Source organism: Cebus imitator, unplaced genomic scaffold (assembly GCF_001604975.1).
Source record: "Cebus imitator isolate Cc_AM_T3 unplaced genomic scaffold, Cebus_imitator-1.0 Scaffold80, whole genome shotgun sequence".
In the NCBI taxonomy this organism is placed as follows: Eukaryota; Metazoa; Chordata; class Mammalia; order Primates; family Cebidae; genus Cebus; species Cebus imitator.
The window spans coordinates 9,388,771-9,415,701 of NW_016107395.1; the positions used below are offsets into that span (position 1 = coordinate 9,388,771).

The window sequence follows — 26,931 nt, forward strand, 5'->3', positions numbered from 1 at the left end:
TAGCGCAGCTGGAGACGTGGGAGGCCGCGGGCCCCGCCCCCGACCGGCGGCGGCGGCGGCCCAGCGCGGCAGTCGGCGCTGGGAAGCGGAGGTGCTGCGAGCCGAGCCGCGCGGAGGGCGCGACTGGCGGGTTCGGGCAGCGTGGGTGCACCGCCTCCCGAGCCCCAGTCCGCGCGCCAGGGCTCGAGCAGCACCGCGGGCCCCTCAGGCGAGCCTCGGCTCGGGGCGCCGGGAGCATGGCGCTGCGCGCCCGGGCGCTGTACGACTTCAGGTCGGAGAATCCGGGCGAGATCTCGCTGCGGGAGCACGAGGTGCTGAGCCTGTGCAGCGAGCAGGACATCGAGGGCTGGCTGGAGGGGGTCAACAGCCGCGGCGACCGCGGCCTCTTCCCTGCCTCCTACGTGCAGGTGATCCGTGCCCCCGAACCCGGCCCGGCGGGAGACTGCGGCCCAGGCGCCCCGGCCCGCTACGCCAATGTGCCCCCCGGGGGCTTCGAGCCCTTGCCCGCCGCGCCGCCCGCCTCTTTCAAGCCGCCGCCCGACGCCTTCCAGCCGCTGCTGCAGCCACAGCAGGCGCCGCCTCCGAGCACCTTCCAGCCGCCCGGCGCGGGCTTCCCGTACGGCGGGGGCGCCCTGCAGCCGTCGCCTCAGCAGCTGTACGGCGGCTACCAGGCCAGCCAGGGCAGCGACGATGACTGGGACGACGAGTGGGACGACAGCTCCACGGTGGCGGACGAGCCGGGCGCGCTGGGCAGCGGCGCATACCCGGACCTCGACGGCTCGTCCTCGGCGGGCGTGGGCGCAGCCGGCCGCTACCGCCTGTCCACCCGCTCCGACCTGTCCCTCGGCTCCCGCGGCGGCTCGGCACCCCCGCAGCACCACGCGTCGGGGGCCAAGAGCTCGGCCACCGTGAGCCGCAACCTCAACCGCTTCTCTACCTTCGTCAAGTCCGGCGGGGAGGCCTTCGTGCTGGGGGAGGCGTCAGGCTTCGTGAAGGACGGAGACAAGCTGTGCGTGGTGCTGGGGCCCTACGGCCCCGAGTGGCAGGAGAACCCCTACCCGTTCCAGTGCACCATCGACGACCCCACTAAGCAGACCAAGTTCAAGGGCATGAAGAGCTACATATCCTATAAGCTAGTGCCTACGCACACGCAGGTGCCTGTGCATCGGCGCTACAAGCACTTCGACTGGCTCTACGCGCGCCTGGCGGAGAAGTTCCCGGTCATCTCCGTGCCCCACCTGCCCGAGAAGCAGGCCACCGGCCGCTTCGAGGAGGACTTCATCTCCAAGCGCAGGAAGGGCCTGATCTGGTGGATGAACCACATGGCCAGCCACCCGGTGCTGGCGCAGTGCGACGTCTTCCAGCACTTCCTGACATGCCCCAGCAGCACCGACGAGAAAGCCTGGAAGCAGGGCAAAAGAAAGGCCGAGAAGGACGAGATGGTGGGCGCCAACTTCTTCCTGACCCTCAGCACGCCCCCCGCCGCTGCCCTTGACCTGCAGGAGGTGGAGAGCAAGATCGACGGCTTCAAGTGCTTCACCAAGAAGATGGACGACAGCGCGCTGCAGCTCAACCACACGGCCAACGAGTTCGCGCGCAAGCAGGTGACCGGCTTCAAGAAGGAGTATCAGAAAGTGGGCCAGTCCTTCCGCGGCCTCAGCCAGGCCTTTGAGCTGGACCAGCAGGCCTTCTCGGTGGGCCTGAACCAGGCCATCGCCTTCACCGGAGATGCCTATGATGCCATCGGCGAGCTCTTCGCGGAGCAGCCCAGGCAGGACCTGGACCCCGTCATGGACTTATTAGCTCTGTATCAGGGGCATCTGGCCAACTTCCCGGACATCATCCACGTTCAGAAAGGTAAACCCTGGCCCTTAGAGCAGGCGATATGGAGTGTATTGTGCATGCTGAAAGGGGTGACTTTGACATCAGTACCACTGTGGGTTTCATACTCAGTCATATTCTACAGGTGGGGAAGCGAGCAAAGACGTGGACGCCTGGGTCTTTTCCCTAGAGTGGAAGGTGGATTGCTCGACAGGCAGCTTCCTCCTCGAGTATCTCTCAGTAGGGAGTGAGTACTCTTCCTGGAAGGTTCAAAGAGTACCTTTGACGACAGTGCTATCATTTTAGAGTTTGAATAGTTGAGTCATGAGCTGCTCAGATCTGTAATCTTGAGACTAGGGTAGAATTAGAAGGAGACCCAACCATGTTAGGCATCTGTTTGCACAGTGCACTGTCACTTAGTGGTGGGTTTCAAAAAGTGACGAAATAATGGGGAAGAACCGGTGTCTGCAAATAAAGAGAGAAGTCTGCTTTCACCCTTCCATACCTCTCCATCTCTGCTTTGGTAGAGGAATTGAGATAATTCTCTGAGCTAAAGAGCTTCCTGCAAAGAATTCTTGCCTGCAGCCTTTGCGAAGTGAAGTAAAAGGCTCATTCCAATTTCAGGAAGAGCGTACTCATTTTGAGTTTGGATTCTATTAATGTACTGAAATTGAGAACATTGTTTAGGAGCATTGTATAGAGATACCACATAGAGTGAATCTAATCTGAGTACTGTACCTGAGAGCAGTGTTACTGGTATCCCAGTGAGTTAGCTGTCCAACTGTCAGAGCTAATGAGTTATTAATAGTTGTTAGTGTCTCTGACCTTTGCTAAAGCACTGGAATTTGCAAATTAAAAAAATAAAATATAGCAGTAGTGCTTGTCTTAACATTTCTCACTAATGCGCATTCTGATAGAATGCCTTGATTGAAAGAATGGGGAGGTGTGGGAGTTAGGGAGGCAGTCTTGCCTGTGAAAGTCCACTGTAGGGGCGGCTGGGCAGAGGGAGTCATCCAGTCCCACCTCCTGAGCAGGAAAACCTACATTTTCTGAGCCGGTCTGGTCGTTAGTGATGAGTGCTGGCTGGTTTTCTGGTGGGCCAGTCTGTTTATGAGCAGCCCTGATATCTGGCATGTCTTTCCTTGTATTGAACTGAAGTTTGCCTTCCTTGATTGTCTTTCTGTTCCCTGGAGCCGCCTTCAGACATTTGGAGACAGCAGTCTCGCTTCCTTCCTCTCTGCTTCTTTCCTTCCCTTTTCAAATGTGTGACTGGTCTTCTGACTCTTACTGGGGAAGGGGCTTGCTGGGGCAATGATCAAAGGCTTTGAAACTTGTGCTGCTGCTGAAATGGAGTACCCTGGACATCAGTACTAATTTTAGTAGAGAATAATAACTTTCTTGGCAATTTGCAATTTGTAAATGCAGTCTAATACTGAATTCGCTTTTTGTGCAGTCATACTGCTGTTGGCCTATATTAAACCTGTATTTACATTCCCTACATTCCCTATGCCCCTTTTTTTTTTTTTTTTAAAACATACATTGTTATGAATCTGACTTTTTTGACTGGTGTTGGTGGAACTGACTTTGTAAGCCTTTAATGGAGGAACTTAGCATTTAAATTCCATTGTGTTACATCATTCTGGACCTGTGCTGGCTGCCCTTTCACACAGTTCTGTGAGTTTGCGCAGACTGTCGGTAAATAGTTGAAAGGAGGGAACCGAGTACAGACACTTGGACATGTGTGCTGGGCTGCTGGTGTCTGTGTACTTTAGATTGGTATCAGTTCATTCACTGTCAATCACACCCTGCACTCAGCCTTTGTCCAGTGCCCTGCTTTTGAAATTATGTATTAGAAGAGTTATGGTGTGTGTTCTAATATCTATTTTGAGTTTACAGCAATGGTCTTCTTAGTCTTTTGAGCCATCTGGTTATGGCCAGGCTCACACCTGTAATCCCAGCATTTTGGGAGGCCGAGGCAGGAGGATTGCTTTAAGGCCAGAAATTTGAGACCAGCCTGGGCATCACAGTGAGACCCTTGTGCCTACAAAAAATAAAGAAGTTAGTGTGGCATGAAGGCTCATACCTATGGTCCTAGCTATTAAGGAGGCTGAGGCTGGAGGATTGCTTGAGGCCAGTAATTTGTTTGAGGTTGCAGTGAGTCATAATCACAACATTTCCCTCCAGCTTGGGTGACAGATCAAGACCCTGTGCCTAAAATAAAAAACAAAAACGTATGGTTTGTTTATTTATTTTGTAGAGACAGGTGTCTGGCTGTGTTGCCCAGGGTTGTCTCTAACTCCTGGGCTGAAGCAATCCTCCTCTCTCAGCCTCCCAAAGTGCTGGGATTACAGGTGTGAACCACCATCCCTGGCCTAGATTATCTTTTTTAAATTATAGAACTGGATTTGTCTCCTGTCACTTGGGATTTGAAAAACTTCCTTCATTAAAACCAGTATCATTTTATATGGCTTAAACAGATTCAAGAGCACTAAACATAACCTCTAGGAACTTTGCTCTTTCTATCGACCTCATAAAAAACAGCTGTTGATATTCAGTATAGTTTGTTTCTGCTGTAACCTTGGTTGTAATGTACAGTGAGCCTGTGTGTCCCTAGATGACATGTCTTTAGACTAAAGTACTACTGTTTAAAGTGACAGTGCGCAATACTTAAGGCTGAAAGCATTTGCTTACAGCCAGTGTTTCTCAAGGATGTGGATGTAGGCCATTTTTAGGAGCATAGATGAGACAAACATCGTAAGACAGGGTAAAGCTTTTTGAGTGTATTCAGGACTTGTGGTTGTAAAGAGCATCTCAGTTCCATTACCTCCCCCACCCCAACTGTTACACACTTGAAATCTGGCTGATGTGACTAAGGAACTGATTGTTGGTCAACAGAGATGATGGAACTTTCTGTCAATGCTGAAAGTTCTATTGAACAGTGCTGTGTTAAACTGCTGGCTGTGGTTTAACTATCAACCCCATCGTAAGTTTCTCCAGCAAATTATTATCTTTTGATGTGCTTTCCTTATAGCTTCATTTTTACTTGGTCATCTCATGGTATCTCCTCCTTACCATATAGGCTTAATTAATACAAACTGGTAAGGGGGAAGCAAGATCCTTCTTTGCCGAACTTCCCAGGCATTCAACCCGAGTGACATTTCAGTAGTGTGAGCATCTCTTGCAGTGTGCCTTTGTGTCCCATTCAGAAAACAACACTCCTTTCAGGATGGATGTTTGAGGCCATCCTGGTGAGAACCCAGCTACAAAATGAGGGTGGAAAACCCAAATACTCTTAAATATGGAGGGCTGACATTTTCCTGACTATACTGAATACTGAACCCATCCTTCAATAATGGTTTTAGTGTACATACTTTCTGCAATAGTGAAGAAAGCCATATAGTTCCTTCAGCTAAAAGAGAATTCTGGAATTTTGATTTTTTTCTGTCAACAAATGGAGTTTTAGATAAACAGAACTATGTAGGTTAATGGAATTGCATGAAGAAAGATGGCAGTTTGCTGTAGTTTGCGGTACATTAGATGGGAATTCAGAATCTGTTGTGATTTTATTTGTGTTTGGCTTTGACCTAACAAGAGTCCTTTAAGTTCTTTGTTCATAGCGAGCTCATTGATCCCGACCAGGCAGTGTGCACGTTTATTACCAATATGTAACCCCTGTGGTCCTGGTATTTTTTTTTTTTTTTTTTTTCCAAAAGTGTTAGTATTTTATCTTCTCCCTCCTTATCATGCCTGTCTGCAGTATACCAAATTCCTGATGTTGGTGAGTTTGGGGTTGTACTGAGGAATGTATTTTATTATTAGTTTCTTGGCATATTCAGTTTTGTTTCCAAAGATACGATGGATCTGTAATATTTAATAAAGCTAAATCTGGATGGCAGCAAATTGAGGTTTAAAAGCTTTAGGTTTACCTCATGGGGCTGTTGCAAAAAGGAAAGACTGTAGAAGATTATGAGAAGTATTGGTTTCATTCTTGTTTAGGAATTTGGACTAAATATAGATGACTAGAGGGAGTTACTTTAAGTGAAATGTCTTTATTCCAGAGAAAAGGTGTAAAATCGTGTTAAATTGATTTGTCAGTTTGGGTTGTGTGAAGCAGGGAGGCAGGACTAAATAAGTACATAAGCAGTCCTGTTTTCTGTCCTCTTAAATATGCAGAATCTACTTCATTGCTCTCTAAATGTTCCAGATATAGCCCTTTTTCAATAAAAAACAGTGCCAGGACCTCAGGAATGGTATACCAGTAGTGGGCCTATCAGTCTTGCTGGGTAGAATTTCACCATTGTGCTTCCTTTTACCACTAGTAGAGTTGACCTGATGTCCCTCAGACATTAATTAAAGATAGCTGGAGTCCCAGCAGGGCACACAAGGTACGGCTGGTCCACACTAAGACCTTCCCTGTCTGCTTCCCATTCTCCTGTAGCTAAAAATAGCCCTGAAAGGGTGGTGCCAGGAATACAGAGAAAAGCTCCAAGAAGTCAGGGCTGTTAGCAAATTCATCCTTATTTTTGAAACCTCTGGAATAGAGTTGAGGCCGTTCATCCTTTTTGTTTTCACTCCATCTTAGTTAAACCCATTTTTCCTGTCCCCTGCATTTACCCCAGCTATTATGTAGGAAGATGTGAAGTCTTTTTAGAGAACACATCTGGGGCTGCTTAGCCTTTGCCCCCAGTTTGTGTTTTCTTAGTGACAATAAGGTAACCTTTGGGGCTTTCGAAATACATGGCTCAGTTCCTTGGTTAAAATATAAATGTGATTGGCCAAGGACAGTTGGGCATGAAACTGGGTGTGGTCACTGCTCATACCACCCTGTCACGGGTTTCTCAGACTTCTTTTTTGAGCTGCAAAGCCTTCAGAGTCACACCGATCAGTGAGATTGGAAGGAGGCAGAGGACCTGCACTCCCACCCACCTTCTCCCAGTAACTCAGGGAGCCTATGGGGTTTCCTTGTTCAGAAATGCCATCCTGTGTGGTCATCTTAGGACTTCCAAGCATGATGCCAGAACTCAAAACAAGTGAGAAGTTCTGTGATTCTCTTAGAAACACTTCCCTTAAACTAATATGTTCCTTCTTTTTGGGCTGAATAAAAAGCTATTATTGTATTGCCTCATGTATTTTTAAATCTAAGTTTAAATATCAAGTTAGATTTAATTTGCCGCATATTTTTGAAGCTCCATTATCATTAACTAAAGGATTATAAAGTGGCAGAGTAACGCTGAGCTCCGTTTGATGCAGTTATATCTGGAAGGCAGACTTGTATCATATTCCCACGTTTATACAACACAGACTAGAATCTGCCCGTCTGCCAGTGTCTGCAGGAGGGGTGAATAGGCCTCTGGTCTTCAGTGAGTTCTTGGACTGGTGGTAAAGACAGGTCAGCTAGCCTCGGCAGCTCCCTGTGCCAGGTTTCTGAGAGCCTGGTTGAGGGGCTAGTCTGCCTGGAGTTGCACCAAGGGGATGAGATGGGGCTGGGTCTGCTGAGGGAGCTGTGCCAGTGAAGGGGTGGCATGCCAAGCCGAGAAGTCGTGAGCGCAGAGCCTTGTCGCAGTGGGAGCTGGCCTGTCTGGACCAGCGTGAGCTCTAGAAGGCCAGTGTGTGAGCGTGGGGGAGTTTTGGAAAAGTTACTTTAACCTGCATAACCCTCAGTTATCTTTGGCCAAGCGGGGGCACTTCCTCACAAGGTCAGCATGAGAATTAAATGTTATAGTTCATAGTAGCTAGTCACTAAATGTTTATTTTTGAAAAATCGTTGGGTTAATTTAAAAGGAGAAGGCAGCCAGGCATGGTGGCACATACCTGTAATCCCAGCTACTTGAGAGGCTGAGGGAAGGAGGATCACTTGAGGCCAGGAATTCAAATCCAGCCAGGGCAACACAGTGAGACCTTGTCTCTTAAAAAAATAAAAGTAAAAATAAAAAATAAAATTAAGGGCACTCTCCTTTGAAGGACAATTCCAGTAATTTTATCATTCTTCCTGGCAACCTATTGCCACCCGAATGGCAGGCAAAAGTACAAAAGCCTAAAGTCTTTAGCAATTAAATATGTACTTTAAACAGTTTGCCCTGTATTACACACCAGAAGTAATGGTAATAGGGATAAATGTAGATGTTATTTGCAATCACTGGTTTGCGGTTTTTACCTTGAAGAATGTATGTAAATTGTCTCCTGCTGGCTCCCCCAACCCATATCACTTATATTCTGGTGCAAATCACTTAATGTTTCTGAGCTTCAGTTTCCTCATCTGTAAAAGTGAGCTTCATGATTTCCCAGGTACCATTTTGTTAGTTGACTTCTAAAATAAATAAGAGTAGTTTTAAGTATGCAGGAAACTTTTAGATGTTGTTTCAGGCTAGTTTTAATAGTGTTCTGTCTGCTTATGTGACTGTTATCTGGGAACCTGAAAAGCCCTTATTAATTGATGTGAAAGAGCATTTATGCACATTTAGTTGAGATCAATGAACATGCATTGCAGGCTTACCTCATTAGGTACTTCCAGTGTGAAAGTGGCCTGTTGCCTCCTGGTGAGGGTTCCCAGGTGTTCCAAAACTGTGGTATGGTAGACAGCTGGAGCAACTTCTCTCTGACCCAATTTAATAGGACCACCAAAGAGATAAATTATGATTTTTTTTTTTTTTTTTTGAGATGGAGTCTCCCTTTGTCGCCCAGGCTGGAATGCAGTGATGCAATCTCGGCTCACTGCAACCTCCACCTCCTGGGTTCAAACGATTCTCCTGCCTCAGCCTCCTGAGTAGCTGGGATTACAGGCATGTGCCACCACACTTGGCTACGTTTTGTATTTGTTTATTAAAGATAGAGTTTCACCATGTTGGCCAGGCTGATCTTGAACTCCTGACCTCAAGCAATCTACCCACCTTGGCCTTCCAAAGTGTTGGGATTACAGGTGTGAGCCATCACACCTGGCCTCTGATATTGATCTTATAGCTTGATTAAACTTCAATTTGAATGAATTTTAGTTTACATGTCATTTCTGTACCTTTTCTTATGACTTATCTCTCACTGTGATTTGACTTTCCTCTTCTGCTAAATAAATTGTTCTTTAGCAGGTAACGGGACAGTGAAGGTAGGGGAGCTAAAATCATTAGATTTATTCGTAGAACCCTCTAAAAGATAAACTGGATTTTATTCAACAAATATGTATGTACCCATCATTGTCCAGGCACTATTCAAGATACTGGTGTTGCATCAGTGGCCAAAACAAAGATCCCCACCCTTGTGGAACTTGCAGTCTAGCAGGGTGGAGACTCTCATTGAAAAACAAACACAGGAAGTAAGTTTTAATGTATGTTGGAGTTCGGTATGTGCTAGGAGAAAAAAGTAGAGCAGGGAAAGGAGGGCATGGGAGGCAGGATGAAGTACTGGAAAGAATGCTCAACGTCGGTCTCATTGAGAAGGTGAGATTTAAGTGAGACCTGAATCATTTTGGAGTCGGGGGAGTCATCCAAGCAGGTATCCTCAGGGGAGAGCTTTTCAGGCAGAGGGGATAACTAAAGTAAGGCTCTGGGGTGGGCATGCGCCAGGCAGGCTGAGGGACAGTAAGGCCAGGTGGTTGGAGTTAAGAGGATCCTAGTAGGAGATGAGGTCATGGAAAGTCAGATTTGCAAGGCTTTGCAGGTCACTGTTAGGACTTGGAATGAAAGCCCAAGTCAGATGGAAGCAATTACAGGGTTTTGAGCCAAGGTATGACATCCAGCTGGACATATTAACAGACTTACTCCAGAGCGATGAGAATAGAATGGCGTAAGGCAGTCAAAGGTGGATGGAATCAGGGAGCCAGTAGGAAATACTCCAGTAATCCGGGTGAGAGATGCTGCTGGCCTGGACCAGAGTGAAGACAACAGAGGTGGTGGTGGGGCTACCCCTCTGGATATATTTTGAAGGTAGAATCAACAGGTTTCCTGAGGGATGGGATTGTGAAGGATGCGGCATGCCAGAGAAAGAGGAGTCATCAAGGGTGACTCCACAGTTTTGGCCTGGCCGACAATAAGAATTGTCAGAACAGGGATGGGGAGTGGCAATCAGGACTTGAGTTTTCTTCCTTTAGGTAGATGGGTCTCACGCATTCTCCCCCCACCCCCACCCCCAACACAGGCATTGTCAAGCTTCAGGTCTAGTCCCCTTCCTTGGAGTTATCCCCCTTGGATTGTAGTCCTTTTGTGAATAATCGTCATATGCAGTGCTCAGTTATTAGTGTGTGAATTATGTTTTTATGTTCCTGCGTTGTATAGCTGTTAAATACTGTTTTATATATGTGTAGCAAGTACTTAATGAATTCTTGTTGAATTAATAAAGTAGGCACTCAGTAGCCACTTGGTTGATCTTGAAATAGATTTATAAGATGTTTTGTTTTTCCATTTGTATTATGATGGATAACAGTCTAAAAGTGTACAGGAAGTAAAGATATAATCTGGATGTATTTTATGGATGAAGTCATTAACATGTGAGTGATTTAAAAGTCTTAGAATTATGTGTTTATGAGATGACTTTCCATAATTCATTGGGGAGGGGAGAGGAAGTTTGCAAATGCTTAAGGCACCAGAAAATTAATATTGTATGCCTCATGATTTCACTTTATATTGATTCTTGGTGTTTAAACTTATGCATGCACACACACACATTTTCCTCATTGGTAAGTTTTAGTTATATTTTTACTGGAGTCTCATTTGCTTAATTCAGAGCATAAGCTCCAGAGAACAAATTCAACCTTGTTGATTGACCTGGATACACATGGAGCACTGAGCTCATGTGTGGAGCAGTAGGTACCTGCCCTCCAGGAAGGCTCACTCAGCTCCACGAGGGGGTAGAATGTGTGCACAGAGGACTGAAACAAAAGGTAGATTTAACTTAGTGCTGAGAATAGGACAGTGCATGGGAGTCCAGGAGATAGAAGGGAATTGTCAGTTTGTGTTAGAGGCTTGAATGGGCAGCATTTGGAATCCCCATTTGAAACATGGTCACAGTGTGACTTTTGGAGGAGCATAGGTGGAAAGTGCACTCCTCATCTTGAAATGCTTTAGGATAGGCTTGATAAGCATACAGTAGTTGTTAAGCGAGGTATCCAGTGCTCAGGTCATTGAAGTGAGGAGCTGTCACTATACCGTGTGACACACAATTGTGGACATCTACCATGATGTGAAATAGGACAGAGGGAGTAATTATGGGAGTGGATGGGAGGGTTCAGGGGTGGCTTCTGCCAGTCTCAGTCTAAGAAGAGTTTTGAAAACAAGTGGAAGTTTACCAGGCAGGCAGAGTGGGGGAAGGGCATTCTGGGCTGAACCGTATGGGATCAGTCCTGGCAGCCTCTCAGAACCAGCCGCTGAGGGGATACAGCAGAAAATTGGGCCCCACCCTGGATCTGAATCAGAATGTCTGTGCTGCCTAGACATTGATGTTCTTTGAAAAGCTCCTCACATGCTTTTGATGTGCTGCTGTGTTTAGAGCTGCTGTCGGAGGTGATGGAGGAAACACAGAAGATCAAATGGGGTGCTGACATGGTCAGGCCTGCTTTAGATGGGCACGTCCTGGTGGCAGGTGTAAAACGTGGTTGGGGGTTAAGTGAAATGCAGAGCTCTCACATAACGTCCTAATGGGGGCAGTATCCATGGGGGTGAGAGGAGAACACAGAAGGGGCTGCTTGGCTGCAAGAGTGGGGTAAGGGACAGGGAGAAGTACAAAATAAGCTGCAAATGGGAGGCTCTGGGTCACCAATAGAGATGCCTGGAGATGGCCCGGAGCGGGGACTGCAGACTACAGCCCACGGGCCAGAGTCACTAGGCACCTGTGTTTGAGCTAAGAATGGTTTTTGTATTTGTTAATGATTCTGTGTTTAATGGTTCTCTAAGTACCTACATAATAAACTCAGTTTTCCCTCTTGACCTGCAAAGCCTAAAATGCTTACTGTCTGGCTCTTAAAGAAAATGTTTGCTGACCCTTGACTTGGAGGACAAGCAGGTTAGGGGAGTGGGAGTGGCTACTGTTTATTGAGTACTTACTATGTGATAGGCAGTATTCCAAGCATTTTATATATGTCTTTTTTTTTCTCCAATAGAAAATTCAGAAGCAGTACATTGTCTTAATTCCACGCAGGAGGGGGTAAGACAGCAGAGTGATTGTGAGCATGGACTAAAACCAGTTGGGTTTGACTACCTGCCAACTTCACTGTGCAGCCTTGAGCTCTGTTTCCTCGTGTGTAACATGGAGTAACTATGTTATTAATACGATAGCTGATCGTGCAGAAAAATATTTTTTTCAGCATTAATTTCAGCAAAAATATTTTTCAGCATTAATTATTATCTATTGCATTAGTTTCCTATGGCTGCTGTAACAAATTCCTACAAACTGGGTGGCTTACAACAACAGAAATGGATTCTCTTAGAGTTCTAGAGATGAGAAGTCTGGAAGGACAGTGTGGCAGTGCCATGCTCCCTTCACAGGCTCTAGGGGAGACTCCTCCTTTGCCTCTCCAGCTTCTAGTGGTTGCCAGCAGTCCTTGGTGTTCCTTGGTCTGCAGCTGTATCACCTCAGCCTGTGCCTTCATCCTCATGTGGCATTCTTCCTGTGTGTCTGTCTCTGTGTCTTCCCTTAAGGGCACTAGTTGTCCTAGATTTAGGGTCCACCCTAATCCAGAATGACCTTACCTTAACTAATTACGTATTCAGAAACCGTATTTCCAAAAAAGGTCACAGTCAAAGATTCCATGTGGATTTTAGGGTGACATTATTTAATGCAGTACAGTTTTTAACTCCCCCAAAGTGGTGTCATCCCACTTGGTGGCTGTGAAAACTGAGGCTCAGGGAAGTTAAGTGATTCCCAGGGTCACAGAGCTAATGAGGGGAATTAGGATTTGAGTACGTTATTTGCCTTAACTTGAGACTGGTGCTTTTTACACTACAATACGTAATATGCTTATTAGAACATTGACTTATTCTACAGGCAGCCAGGAGTCACTAAAGGTTTCAAACTGAAGAGTGACATTTAATTGTAATTAAAATAGCTAACATGTTTTGAAGATTTCCTGTGTGCCAGGCATGATGCTTTGTATTTTATATTCATTATATCTCCTTAAGCTTCATAGGAGCTTTTGAGGGAAACATTCTTCTTCTCCCCATTTTACAGACAGGAACTGAACCACAGAATTTTTTTTTTTTTTTTTGAGATGAAGCTCTGCTCTTGTTCCCCAGGCTGGAGTGCAGTGGTGCAATCTCTGCCTCCCGGGTTCAAGTGATTCTCCTGCCTCAGCCTCCCAAGTAGCTAGGATTACAGGTGCCTGCCACCATACCTGGCTAATTTTTTGTATTTTTAGTAGAGATGGGGTTTCACTTGTTGGCCAGACTGGTCTCGAACTCCTGACCTCAGGTGATCCCTCTGCCTCAGCCTCTTAAAGTGCTGGGATTACAGGCATGAGTCACCCTGCCTGGCCAAACCACAGAAATTTAAACTGTGAGTTCCCGGAGGCATCCTTCACCATTGCAGCCTGGCTTCCTGAGGCAGGGATTTTGGGAGTTACTCCTGTTGGTGGGCAGAGATGAGGAGGCTCTTAGGGTAGTCCAGGTGAAAAGGTGGCTTTGGAAAGGAACAGGTGAACCTGAGATACCTGCTAAGTAGCATGGCAGGACCTGGTGAGGCACTGGCTCTCCTGAGAAATCTAGTGTTACCTTAGAGGTTTTAAGTTTGGGTGACAGGAAGTAGTGAAGCCAGTGTAGAAGAAGTAGGCAGACTGAGAAGAGGAGCAGGATTAAAAGGAAAGACAATGAATGGGGCCGAAGGGAGTCTTAGAAAATCCTATTTTCCAGGTCTTTTATTGTGTTCAGTTATATTGACATTTGTGATTTTCACAAAAGCCACCTATTGTCTGCAGCAAGACATTTTTAAATACGAATAGATGTTAGCATGGATAATCTGCAAATTTTCATGTTTTATGACTTGTATTTCACGTATATTTTAAAATGTGATACATTTTTAGGTGCTTTGTTTTGTCTTTAGTTGGTTATTTATGATTTCATACAAGGAAGTCCAGATGCGGTCAGAGTGAAGACTCACAGTCACCGGATACCTGGGCGCTGCCAGCGCAAGGCAGCAGGAAAACCACAGGAGTAAGGAGTGTCCTTAGGTTTAAAATAGCTGATTTAGGAATTATCTCCACAGCGTCTGATCGTCTGATGGTAAAGGGATGTGAAGCGGCACTCAGGATAACAATGAGTGCTGTGCTGCTCACCGGTCAGTACCACCGTGGCTTATGTGGCAATTGGGACAACGGAGTTTACAATTTCAGATAAAAACTGGAGAAGTATTTGAAAACAAGAAATGCATTCTTTGCATTTCTGCTAACTCCAGCATGAACCACAGCTCTCAGATGGGGTCCCGTAAGTGCCTGGGCTCTGTGTGTGTGGCTCACCTTGCATTGGCATCTCTTCTAACTAAAGAGCGGGGGCCACTTTACTCTCCTCCAGATCCCATCTAGAAGGACATCTGTTTAGATTTATTTTAGCAGCTTCTATTTAGATTTATTTTGGCTTGGGTCTCCTTTTGTCTTTCTGGAAAAAAAGAAAATAAAGTTTTACCTTTCATTAAAGATACTTTCCAAAGTTCACTCTTTTCTTTGGTTACAGATATGCTTGTTGTATGTCATGTGTCAAAAGTGTTGGCAGCTTGCAAACATACCTATTGTTGCCTTTTTGGTAGAGACCAGTATCCGTGCACATGTCTCGGGTAATTAAAGAACTAGGCACTCCAGACCTCAGGCATCAATTTGTATTCTCTGAATTTGAACCATTACATGAGTTTTACTTTACAAAATCAGTTTTTTTTAAGTTTTATTGTATGGTCAGCATTGTCAAGGATATTATGTCTACCTTATTAAGATTCTATGGCTATCAGATCTTTATGAAAAGAAACAATACATGGTTTTCTTATTCTAAAAGTCTTCATCTATCTTTGCTTGGCTATAGGCAAATCAACATTTTAGCCATCATACCCAAAAACACTTCTTAAATAATGACACCGTGTTTTCAGAATTCTCCTGAAACTGTTACTCTGGTAATTTTATCACATATTTAATATTCATTATAAGCTAGAACACCTTTTTTATATATTTAAAATTACTCAGCAAGAAACAGTTTTACCAAATAAACCACAAGAGGTACAATCATGTGATTTCTCTCTTCATTTTTGGAATGAGGCAACCTGTATGAATATATATGCATAGTAAGTAAAAGTAATCATGTTTTAAGGTATTTATACTCAAGTGAATGTTTGTATTCAAACTGAATGTTATTCTTCCCTTAGACATTAGGTGATTGCTGAATGAGGCTAGAAGAGGTACTTAATTAGAATATAACAACACTTTTACCTGGAACAGACTAATGATCTTCAGAACGAAATCAAGCTTAGAGGCCTGAATTCTTTATGTGATTTCTTTTTTTTAAATCATCAAGCAACCAGGTTTTTTCTTTTTGCATTTGACTATGCTTGTCTTGACCCTCTTCCCTCCTTTTCAAAATGGTTCAAAAGTTCTCTTTGTCGTTTATTATATTTATGAATTAAAAGTGAATTTTAAATTCTTTGAATTTTGATTGTTACTAGCTTTAGGGACCTTTATGAGTCCCTTCAGAAAATTGCTTTCCCTGACTTGAGTTCAGTATTAATTTTGTACCCTCCAGAGTTTATTAATGTGGTCCAAACCTGGAGCCCACTTAGTATGAATCCATGCAGGAATAGTATTTAGGGTCTGGAGGTGCTTTGTGGGTTGCTCATCCCTATGTTAGTGGCATAGGCTCCAAGGAGGCTTGGGGTACTGGTGTCGTGTGCTGTGTTTTGAGGTTGATGTATGGGGCTTTGCGATCACCCTGGGTGAGGCATTCCCCCTTGGGCCACATCCGAGGGAATTGCCTGAATTGGGCAGACCCAGGTTCACATGCAGCTGAACAGTGAATAAAATTATTTAGTTTCCCTAAGTTTCACTTGCTGCCTCTGAAAATGGGAGCAGTGTTTACTGTTATTTCAGGGATAAAGAGAAGAAAATGAGACATGCAAAGTGCAGACCATAGTTGTGCACAGAGCAGGTGCTCCTCTGTGATTATTGCGTGGCTGGACGACTGTCCTACTTCTATATTTTAGGTGGATGCTGGCCTTGCTTTTTGAGACATTTTGCTCAAAACAATGTGAAAAAGTAAAAGTAAATATTAGAATAGAGAGGGGAAAGGGTAATCAACAAGTAGGTGGAGACCAACAGGGAGGAAGGAAAGGTGGGGGAAAGAAGTTAATGGGAGTCAGCAGGGAAGGCCAGGGTGTGGATCCCAGTGATGAGAGGGTAAGAACCCAATAGGCCACTTTTACCAAATTAGCATTTTCTTTCAGCATGTTACATGTGCCAGGGAATGAAGAAAAACAAGCTGAATCCAGTCTTGAGAGACTTCTAAGCAGCTGTCCTGGTTGCCCTTCAGCCTGTCTCCTGTTCTTTTCTGCACACCCTGGCTTCTGTTTTTTGGGGAAGCGCCCCTGGAAGACAGAAATTGAGTTAATGTTTTTGGCATATTCATGATTTCAAAATTAAATAAGGTGCTTTCTTTCTTTTTTTTAAGGGAGAAAATGTAGCCTTTGGATTCCTGTTGCTTAGTGACTGGGCCTTTTGTATAATTAGTCTTTGAAGAGACAAGAGACAAAACATACTGAGAATAAGAGATCGGATTGAGGAAAGGAAGGCAAAGTTCAGGTGCAAGAACTGGATGGGGTTGGGCTGGGAGCTCCCGGAGCCATGCCAAGCCCTGTGGGGGCCTGAGTTTGGGGGTAGGCAGAAAAGAAGGAAAGTGATAAGAAGGCCACACAGCTTCTTTAAAGGGAGGGCAGGGCCTTGCCTGGTTAAAATGCCTGAGGCAGTCCAGTGTATGCGGGCTTTTTTTTTTTTTTTTTTTAAACGCTGTCTCACTTTGATGGGTCAGAATTTTCCAGGAAAGTTGTTTCTCCCTGCAAATGAGAAGCCGAGGAACATGGAATAGAAAAGTTTAGTGTAGTGCAAGTGAATCTGCTAGTGTGCTCGTTGAGTTTCAGATTATAGTGAGTTCTTAATATGTGCTGATGGGCTATATGACTTGAGAGATTCACTACTCTCCTATGCGAAAACAATCAGCATTGAAATCTTTCTTAAGTGTTAGTTTTTTACTGATGGAAATAGTTTAATGATATGCTGTGTAAGTAGTGTGATGCTTTTGAAAACGGTGCTGATTTCTAATTCATATTTTTTAATTTCTTAAAATTTGAGCCTTTTAAGGTAATGTACCTTGTCACATGATTAAATTCTTTTGTTTTCATTGTTTTATATTCATTGCAAGCCATGAGTAATATAACTTCTAAAATTGAGAACGTGTGTATTATACAAGGACAAAGTTATTCCTTGCTTTGCTCTTTTCAGCCTGAGCATCCTTGGAAACTGTGAGATGGCTTGCATTGGTTAGATACAAAGAATAAAGGTAGTTAGGGATGGAAGTGAATTTAGGACATTGGATTTCTCTGGAGCTGGGACAGGTAGAGAAGTGGGGCAGAGTACCTTTCTCTGAGCTTGGGCAATTGCACTAATATGAAAAATGTGCCCTGTTGGGAAATTTCCAGGTACAGAATCAGCATGGGAATCTAGGAGGTTTTGTTAATAACAAACCCTAAAGCAAAGTAAAAATATTGGTTTAAATTTCCTTTTAACTCTCAAAATGTAGAAAGGAAAGGACCCTTTTCAACAATGTAGCAGGGTTAAGGCTTTGTCACAGGCCGAATGCACTCAATCTATGCCCACAGAGAGGTAACAGCTCTCCTGAATGAGGATGCCTTGCTTGGAAGGGAGACTGGGACATGCTGGGGCTGGCAGGCAGGTGGAGGTGGCATCTTTGCCATGAATTAGCTGTGGGACTTTGAACAAGTGGCTCAGCCTCTTGCTTGTAGAATTGAGATAACTGTACCAAAAACTCTTCTAAGACCTTTTTAAAAATCTGAGAGCCAGCTCTGCCCTTCTCACCTGGGAAGCAGCTCTGCCTGGCCTTCCCCAGAGGGCGTCTCCAGGTCTGGAGAGATGGGAAGGTGTCCTGGGGCTCCTGCTTCTTCTTTAGGAATTAGCCCTCAGGGTTATAAAGTTCCTGAGTGCACTTTCTGTCCTGTGGAAGAATTCAAATAATTCACCCAACTAATTCAGTAAGTAAGTTGAACTCTCAACCAAAACTTCACGCTTTTTAGGAGGAGCGTACTCTAGGATCCTTCTACCTCCTTCACAGAATACCCTCTGAGGAAGGAACAACTGCAGTGTGTCAGAGGCTCAGCCTGGAGGGCACTCTGGGCTTCTTTTGCCTGTTTGGGATCACTGTCATGGAATGTGGTTGAAGTCTGTTACTTCACTTTCAATAATTATTTTTCCTGTACTTCAAATTCCTTTTAAGATGTATTTTCAGGTCGGGCGTAGCAGCTTACACTTGGGATTCCAGTAGTTTGGGAGGCTGAGGCGGGCAGATTGCTTGAGCTCAGGTGTTGGGGACTGGCCTGGGTAACTTGGCGAAAACTTGTCTCTACAATTTAAATTAAATAGAAGAAAAAATTTCTTTTTGGTTGTGTAACTTGGGAAGGCTGTGTTACTCATGTGTTACCTTCTTGTAAATAGTGTTTTCTTCTGAATTGGAATCGTTAATACTTCATTGTTGGTGTTTTTAAAGATTATACTCACACTGCTCTGTATTGTCAGCCTCTTAATCTCAGAATTTAATATGCACCTGCATTTTCTTTTCATAATAAAATCATAATATGCTCATACTATTCCAGTTGCACCTAACTGATAACCGATACCTAGTATCTGTTAGCCTAAGAAGCAATTTCAATTTGGAGTGACATTGTCATTGGAAAATGTTTTTCCTTCTGATTACACCTGTTTATGGTTTTCTTTCATCTTAAAGCTGTTCCCCTAACTATGAGTACTGTGGGATCTTTTGTTTGTTCTAACAGTGGTGCTTTTGACCTTAGACTTCCTTGTATAATTGCTTTCCCATTCTTTTGTTTCCCTCTTCTGATTTGAAAGCAGTGTGGTGGCAATATGATGTTTATGAGGGGAGGGGGCTGGCAGGGGGCACATTCCTCCTAAATTAGCCACTGATGTAATTGCCTGTTTTCATATTGGTTGCATGATAAAAATGTGTAGTCCTTGTGTTACTCAGATTCTGGGCAACGTTTTTAGTTTTCATTTATGCTCCTCACATTGGGTTAAAAAACAAGGCACTGCAGCCGCCAGAATGCTTAAAAAATGCTGTCATACTTTGTTACAGCCCTGCAGCTGGTTGCATTGTACCTCTGCCATTGTTTCTTAGGCAGCTACAAATTACTTAATTTCTAAAGCTATCCTAGAAGTAGCAAGTCTATAATGATCTAACTGCTCCAATAGTTTCCACCTCCAACATGCCAGAGCTGAAACTTGTGCCTGCTGCTTTTCTTGTGATGTTTAAAATTTTGAATATGAATATAATTGTGAAGCCTAAAGATATGTACACATAATACCCAGTTTGAGCATTGTCAGATCAACTGTGAGAACCCAACCGTTTGTAACAAAACCCAAATTCTACTTCTAATCATAATACTATTTCACTCACATCTATCCAATGCTTGTAATACTGTTTCTATTGGAAAAATATGTTTCCACTTTCTTTTTGAGTGAACTCAGAGCTTAGGAGCTCAATGGGCAGAGGTGGGCAGAGGGAAGCTTCCTGGGAACCCCAGATAGTGGTTCTGTGTGTTAGTTCCCAAGTGTTAAGCACTCTTGCTCTCTGTTTATGGATCACTTGAGCTGTTTAAAAGATGTCATTTTTTTTTCTACTTACTTCTAGTCAGTAAACTAGTAAATTGACTTCCATAATTAGCTCATCTCTTTCATAGGGAGGAAAACACTGATACCTTTCCTGTTTGTTAAAAGGTGTATAGAAAAAGCTAATTGGAAAGTTGTGAGATGAATTTTTTTAAAAACCAAATGATTTTCCTGGGAAAAGATGTATATATTTTTAAACTTTGCAAAATATTTTATGAGTTCACTTTTTTATTTGGCTTCAGATGTTGGAAGGCACTTGGCGTTGTCATCCTGAACATTAACAGCCATTCTCTTCAATTCAGGATATATTCAGGAACTCTTGATTTTTAATTTGTATTAAGTATGTTACTATCAACTTGTTTTATTTTCAATCATCTTTTATCTTTCTTTTGAAGGTGAGTATGGGAGAAAATCAATTGAGTTACATTTCAGTTAAAGGAAGTTATTTTTGTTTTTAAAAACTTGCTATACATTTGTGGGTACAGTTCTATGGAGATATAATCTTTCTTGATTACACATAGCTCTCCTTATTCCACAAGTTTGCACATTTATAGTATGCTATTTAATATCTTCATTTGCAATTTTATATAGTTTTTTTGATTTTTTTTTTTTAACTTTTTAGACAGGGTCTCGCTTTATTGCACAGGCTGGAGTGCAGTGGCATGATAACAGCTCACTGCAGCCTCAGAACTCTTTGACTCTGCCGCCTCAACCTCCTGAGTAGCTGGGAGTACCGGTTTGCATCACCACACCCAGCTAACAGTTTCTCTTCTAAATAGACTAAGATGTTCTATTCTAAATAGTAGTGTTTGCTTTGAAGTCAGTTATGCATTCAGATCCCATCTCAGCCTCCTGCTGGGTTAACTGGATGACTGTTAGGCTCAAAGATGTTGAGTAACTTCCTCAATTTCCTTGTAGTAAAACTACGAGTAATGTCTGTTGTAAAGTGGTATTGAAGGTTAGAAACAGTAGATGGAAAGTGCCTTAGCATATGTTATTACTATTTCTAGCAGCTACCATTTACTGTTCAGATATTCTATTCCCTGCCCTCCACCCCGCCACCATCCATAGCGCAGTGCTGGGCATGTAGCAGGCCCTCTGAGCATTTTCCATTGTGACATTGGTCACGTGCCTTGGAGAAAGCCTCGTTCAACTCCTATGCAGAATTGTGTGCTTTGTGGACCTGTTTCACTTTGTGTCAGGGTAGTGTGCCTGCCCTGATGGTGCTTTGCGGTGTGGCTCCTGTTTCAATCTCGCTGTTCTATCAGTGTGCTCTATACATGCCAGGCTTTCCGTAAATGTTCACATTAAAATTCTTGTCCCAGAGCCTAACCTTTTGGGGAGTTTAAAAACAGCAACATTTTGTGTCATTTACGTAATAAATTCACACTTGGGAAAATAATGAGTCTTTGGGGTTTTGTTTTGTTTGTTTGTTTGTGTTTTTTTGAGATGGAGTCTTGCTCTGTCGCCCAGGCTGGAGTACAATAGCACTATCTCAGCTCACTGCAACCTCCACCTCCCAGGTTCAAGTGATTCTCCTGCCTCAGCCTCCCGAGCAGCTGGGATTACAGGTGCCTGCCACCGCACCTGGCTAAAAATGACTCCTAAATTCTTCTTGGCACCTCTAGTCTGTATGCTTAGCAAGCTTGAAGGTATTACATGCTGGCAGATCCTGGGGCCTAAGAGATGTTAATAGTCATTGCTGTATCCAAGAGCTTTGAAAATGTATGCTGATATGGTAAGCTGTAAAAGCTTTAGACTTGTTCCTTTTTTTTTTTTGAGACGGAGTCTCACTCTTGTTGCCAGGCTGGAGTGCAGTGTAGTGATCTCAGCTCACTGCAACCCCCGACTCCCTGGTTCAGGTGATTCTCCTGCCCCAGCCTCCTGAGTAGCTGGGAGTATAGGTGTGCACCGCCATGTCTGGCTAATTTTTTGCATTTTTCGTAGGGATGGGGTTTTGCCATGTTGTCCAGGCTGTTCTCAAACTCCTGGCCTCAAGCCATCCACCTTCCTCAGCCTCTCGAATTGCCAGGATTTTAGGCATGAGCCACCATGGCAAGCCATGGACTTGTTGATTTTTAAATTAGTTGTTATGGATGCACATCTGTAATTCTATATAATACAATGCAGTTTTTCAAAATATGGTGAACTCATTTGGAGTTTGTCAAGCTGGAACTTAGTTGACATTCACACAATTCAAGGCCAGGTTTTAGAACTTCTCTCTACTGAACTCTATTCACTATGGTGAAAAGCCAGGCTCTAGTAATTAGAGCAAGTAATACTTGCAGAATATTACCAATATAGGCAACAACCATTACACAGATCAGGATATGTGGGATCCTGCGTACTGGTCCTTAGCATTTGAACATTGGACTATAGGTACCTTGGATTGGAATCAGATGAAAATATAGTCAAATCACTTGAGATTTTTCTCCTTTAATTTCCTATTCTCTTCCTTATCATTATAAAACACGTATTTTATCACTGCACATTCTCAGTCTTTTTGAATTTTTTTTTCCTCTAGTTTTTACATGTTTTATTTTCCTGGTCTTTTCAACTTCAATTTCTGTAAATGAAATGTGAAACCTGTACAAATATAACAAAGATAAATGTTTTACGAGAAATTATTGGTTTTTTATGTTGGGGAGATGTCTTCCTCTTCAAGCAGTCATATTTTAGTGCTTTGCTGATGCTGTCAGCCATAGTAGAACTGTTTAAAGGGCTGCACTTTCAGAGTGATGGCTTCTTAGTAGAACTGGGGCAGGGGTCTTTCTATCAGAGCACACTTCTGTGCCATGGGTTAGGTGGAAGTGGTGTGTGGCTTGCATGCTCCGTGCACCTACAGTACCCATGTGTTCTTGTTTCAGAGCTCCGCCGTTTTTCACTTAAAGATCTCATTTAGAATAAATCAATGAAAATAAATGTGTACTTATGTGCATAGCTGCACATACATACATATATATGGATGAAGTTTCCTGTTGGTGGTTTTTCTTTTCTCAGGTCTTTGAACTATGCCAAAAAAGCATACTGCTTTACCTTTAAGGGTTTTGTTTAGTACTAGATTTATATTATATTTTTCTGTAGGAGATTTAAGGAAATGTAGAAATAGGGCATCTTCCCTTGTGTATTTCACCATTGGGTAAAACAACATTTCCGAAACAAAGTCTCTCAGTTTCTGTACCTCCTCCTACTCAGTGTTCCTGGTTCTCTCCTCAGTAGTACTGTGTTCTCAGACTACCAAGCCAGGCACACTAGCTGTTTCTCTGTATTCTGTCTTGTCTTTCTGCATAGTTTGGTGGAATCAGTGCTAGGCAGAGTTGAGAAATCTGAATTCTTAAGCTGGCTTTTTTCGAGTGATTTGAGCTTCATCATCACTCATTCTCAAGAACCCAGGAATAGCCTATTTCCTACCCCTAAACATCCTCAATCTTTTGTGTCTTTGTATGACTCTGCTTCCAGGGGAGGGCCTACCTTCATATGGCACCTGCCAGATTGGTTGATCCCCCACTTCCTCCCCTGGAATGCCCTCTGTTGATACTTCTTGGCGAGAGATTATGGAATCACTGGCACCATTCCTAAGACATCATTAGGGCAGAGTTAACACTCACCGATCCTTATAGTTCCAAAAAAGGGGCAAATCTTATTAAGGCCCTTGTACTCCAGGTGTGGGTCTCCTGATGCAATGTGAAATCAGAATCAGACATGTGTTCGCAATTCACCCCTTCACCAGGCACTTTTCAGCTGGGTGTTTACTCTGGATGACAAGATATGGGCTTGGCCAACCCTAATGGGTGGCCTCCAATTGTAGACTGGCAATATTGCCAAGCATCTTCCAAAACACAACCTGTGTTGGTACTAACTTGTTTCAGAGAGTGGTTCAAGAGTCTTAATTATTTAGTGAGACATTCTGAGGAAGTGGGTTTGGATCCTTTATGGGATGTTTTTATAAACAGTATAATTCTCTTAATGTATGTGGAAATAATGATGTCACACCTGTTAAGCCTGTGAAAACTGCAGTTTTTTTGTCTTCTTAAGGACATTTCCTTGCAGTTTATTATCATTTATGTATAGCTTCTATACTTGGAAGAGATGAGATACTATACATACTTGATCAGTATGTCAAACACTCGTTTTTGAAGAGAAATTTTAACAAAGAATGTTTTCAGAAACCAGATTCCTTCTTTTTTTTTTATATGAGTAATTATGGTTCTCACTTTAAATTTCAAAGGTATTTAAAGTGGCTTGAGCAACTATTTATAATGCCCAAGATTCTGTTTAATATGTGGTTATGTCAGTGGGATATTCGGATATGTAGGTTGTTAATTAATTGTTATCTTTAACTACAGGAGCTCTTACCAAAGTCAAGGAGAGTAGGCGACACGTGGAGGAAGGGAAGATGGAGATGCAGAAGGCTGACGGCATTCAGGATCGCTGTAACACTATTTCTTTTGCCACTTTGGCTGAAATTCATCACTTCCATCAAATTCGAGTAAGAGACTTTAAATCACAGATGCAGCATTTCTTACAACAACAAATAATATTTTTCCAGAAAGTGACCCAGAAGTTGGAAGAAGCTCTTCACAAATATGATAGTGTTTAATGACTGGACATTGGATTGTGGACTTTTTTCAGTTCAAGGATAATTTCTACAGCAGAATAAAAACTGCTATCAAAGAGCTATTGCCAACTATCAGTGGTGGTACAAGGACGGTTTTGTGTTCAACTGAAACCCAGCTGAATTTATAATTATGTAGGAAATAAACAGTTAATATGGTTATATAATAGAAACAGTACCACACATTGTAACTAAATTATACTATGTATGCGTACACTACCATTGTAACTTTTGGAATAATGATTATACTATTTGCCTTATTGCTTTTTGAAGTATGGGTATTTTAGTGCATACTTTGTAGACCTCAAAACCCATGAAGGGTCTCAAAGAAGCTGGCTGGATAAAGGCCTGCTGTGGATGCCTTTTTACTCTCATAGATTGGGATTACCTAAATTTGACCTATTCTCTGTTTACAAACTCCAACTAGAGCAGCTATGCGACTTTGTGCCTTTAGACTCTTGGTTTTTCATTTCTCCCAGTCCCTCCCTCATCTTTTTAAAGTAAGTCACAGCTTTTCTGATTGAAAGAGTTGAAAGGCCAGTGCATATATTGACAAACTGATGACAACCTCATATTGGCAGTAGGGGGTGGGGGTGGGAGGATCAGCTGTCATCAATTTGCACAGCAAGTATTATCTCCTGATAAGATGCTCGTGAATGCAGGGGAGTGAGATTCATTGCTCATCTTTGGATATGAAGTCTATTAGGGAAGAAATGGTGCCACTATTCCCTTAGATGCAATAGTAGCATAGCCTCTTCACCCAGGCGTCCCGAAAGCTTGGCATGAAGATTTCAGCAAACATGTCTTACAACATGAGAAGGAGGAGTCTAAATCAGTCAGGGGATAAAAGTATCGAATCATTGACAACACACACTTGGCTTTAGTTCTTAGGAGAGCTTTGTTTTTGTTTTTACCTTGAAGATTTTCTTTTAATATTCAGTTTTTTTTTTTTTTTTAAATGGATCTACACTGTTAACTGATTGAGACTCCACTGTGATTTACTTGTTTACTTAAAATTTTTCAGGGATGTCTGTAAATTTCAGTGTTATATGTCATGAAAAGTGATGTTGATTGATTTAAGGAGGGACCAGAAATAATTTTTGCTATTCCAAATACTGAAGGAAAAAGATAATTGATTTATACTGTGTTTTTTTTTAAAAAAAAAAAAGTATTCATAAGCCCCCAGGACATTTAACCTTAAAATTTATTTTAAATATATTCTTTTATTATTATAAGGGAAATACAGATGGCTGATAAATACCAAAAAAAAATTGAAAAGCAGCTTAATGTAAAAAGCACAAAAAGATTCTGGCTTGCAGTGCCACAATCTCAATGTTTTTATAGTTGCTGAGTTAACTAATGTGATTATTGAGTGTACAGATTTAAAAACTGTCACTGTTAAAGTATCTACTGTTTTTATAAAGTCAAACTTATGCTGCCTCAGAAATCCCTGGGTACTGAAATAGTAACATGGAAATGAAGAGGTCACTTTGAAATATTGGTGAGTCACAAAGATTAAAGAAAAGGATCAGTTTGCAGATGCTCATAAAAAAGGGTTATTGAAATAATTACTCAACAGCACATTTACTCTCTAAAAAGTAGTTTCATATGGGTTGAATTTTTAAGATCAGATTATCATAATTTTGATATTTGGTCAAAATTTTGTACCTTAGGTTACTTAGAGCCAGATTTAACATCATGAACATTATGTGGCTTTGTATTTACTACAGATATGTGGAACTGTAACCAAATATATTGTTTTCTAAAACCCGTTGATTACAAAATACAGTTCTATAAACAAAACCCATATGTATATATAAATGCTAATTTTGCAGAAGTTTGGAAATTCTAGCTATAGCATTTAAGTTTGAGCCTGTATTGGACAAATAAGCACCATGCTTTTCAAATGATTTAAAAATTACTTTTATTTGCCTCTTTATTTTGATGGTGGTTTGACTTTTTTTTTTTTTTAATAGTAAAATTACTAAACTTGTGCAATGGTAGGATGGAAATTATCTGAGGTGTATTGTATGATTGTATTGTATGATTTAGCCAGGGTGGACATAGCTTAAATTATAAAAACTAAAGATGAAAGTACAAGGAAGCATAAGTATAAATTGATGCTGCCTACTTCTAAGAGAACTTTCATTCTTCATAACCACATAACATTATAATGCCACTGATTCATAAGGGATTTAAATTAATTCTATGGGGGAGGACACTAGAATTATTAGTGTTCATTTTCATCTAAGATCTTTATTCTCTAACGTTCTTGGTCCTATTGAAACATTGCAGTATGCAAAAATACTGCAATGTTAAATCCAAGAGAAAAGCCATTGTCATGTGTATGCTGGTCATCATGATCAGTGTGGTACAATTTTTTAAAATAAACTATCATGCCCTTCATGCCATTATTTGTCTTTATTTCTATGATTTGTAATCCTGATATGTGATGTGTTTAACATAAGGGTGTGCACTTGAGCCTCGTTTTACTTAGGCAGAGTTGTTTATGTGTTGTAACTGTAATGCAGCGAGACTGGTCCTACAGCCATACGTGGTAACCTCATTCCCCATCCAGGCTGTTATATCTGAAGGTACCCAGTTTGCACCCAGCATGAGGGAACGCATTCGAAAGTGAAAT

The 26,931-nt window shown here is 42.6% G+C and overlaps 1 protein-coding gene across 1 annotated transcript; it reads left to right on the forward strand.

The window, feature by feature from the left end:
* Positions 1-26,698, forward strand: SNX18 (sorting nexin 18). The gene is made up of 2 exons (XM_017533214.2): positions 1-1,857; positions 24,022-26,698. Exons 1-2 carry the CDS (start codon positions 237-239, stop codon positions 24,273-24,275), a joined length of 1,875 nt encoding a protein of 624 aa, XP_017388703.1. The 5' UTR covers positions 1-236; the 3' UTR covers positions 24,276-26,698.
* Positions 26,699-26,931: the final 233 nt, after the last annotated feature.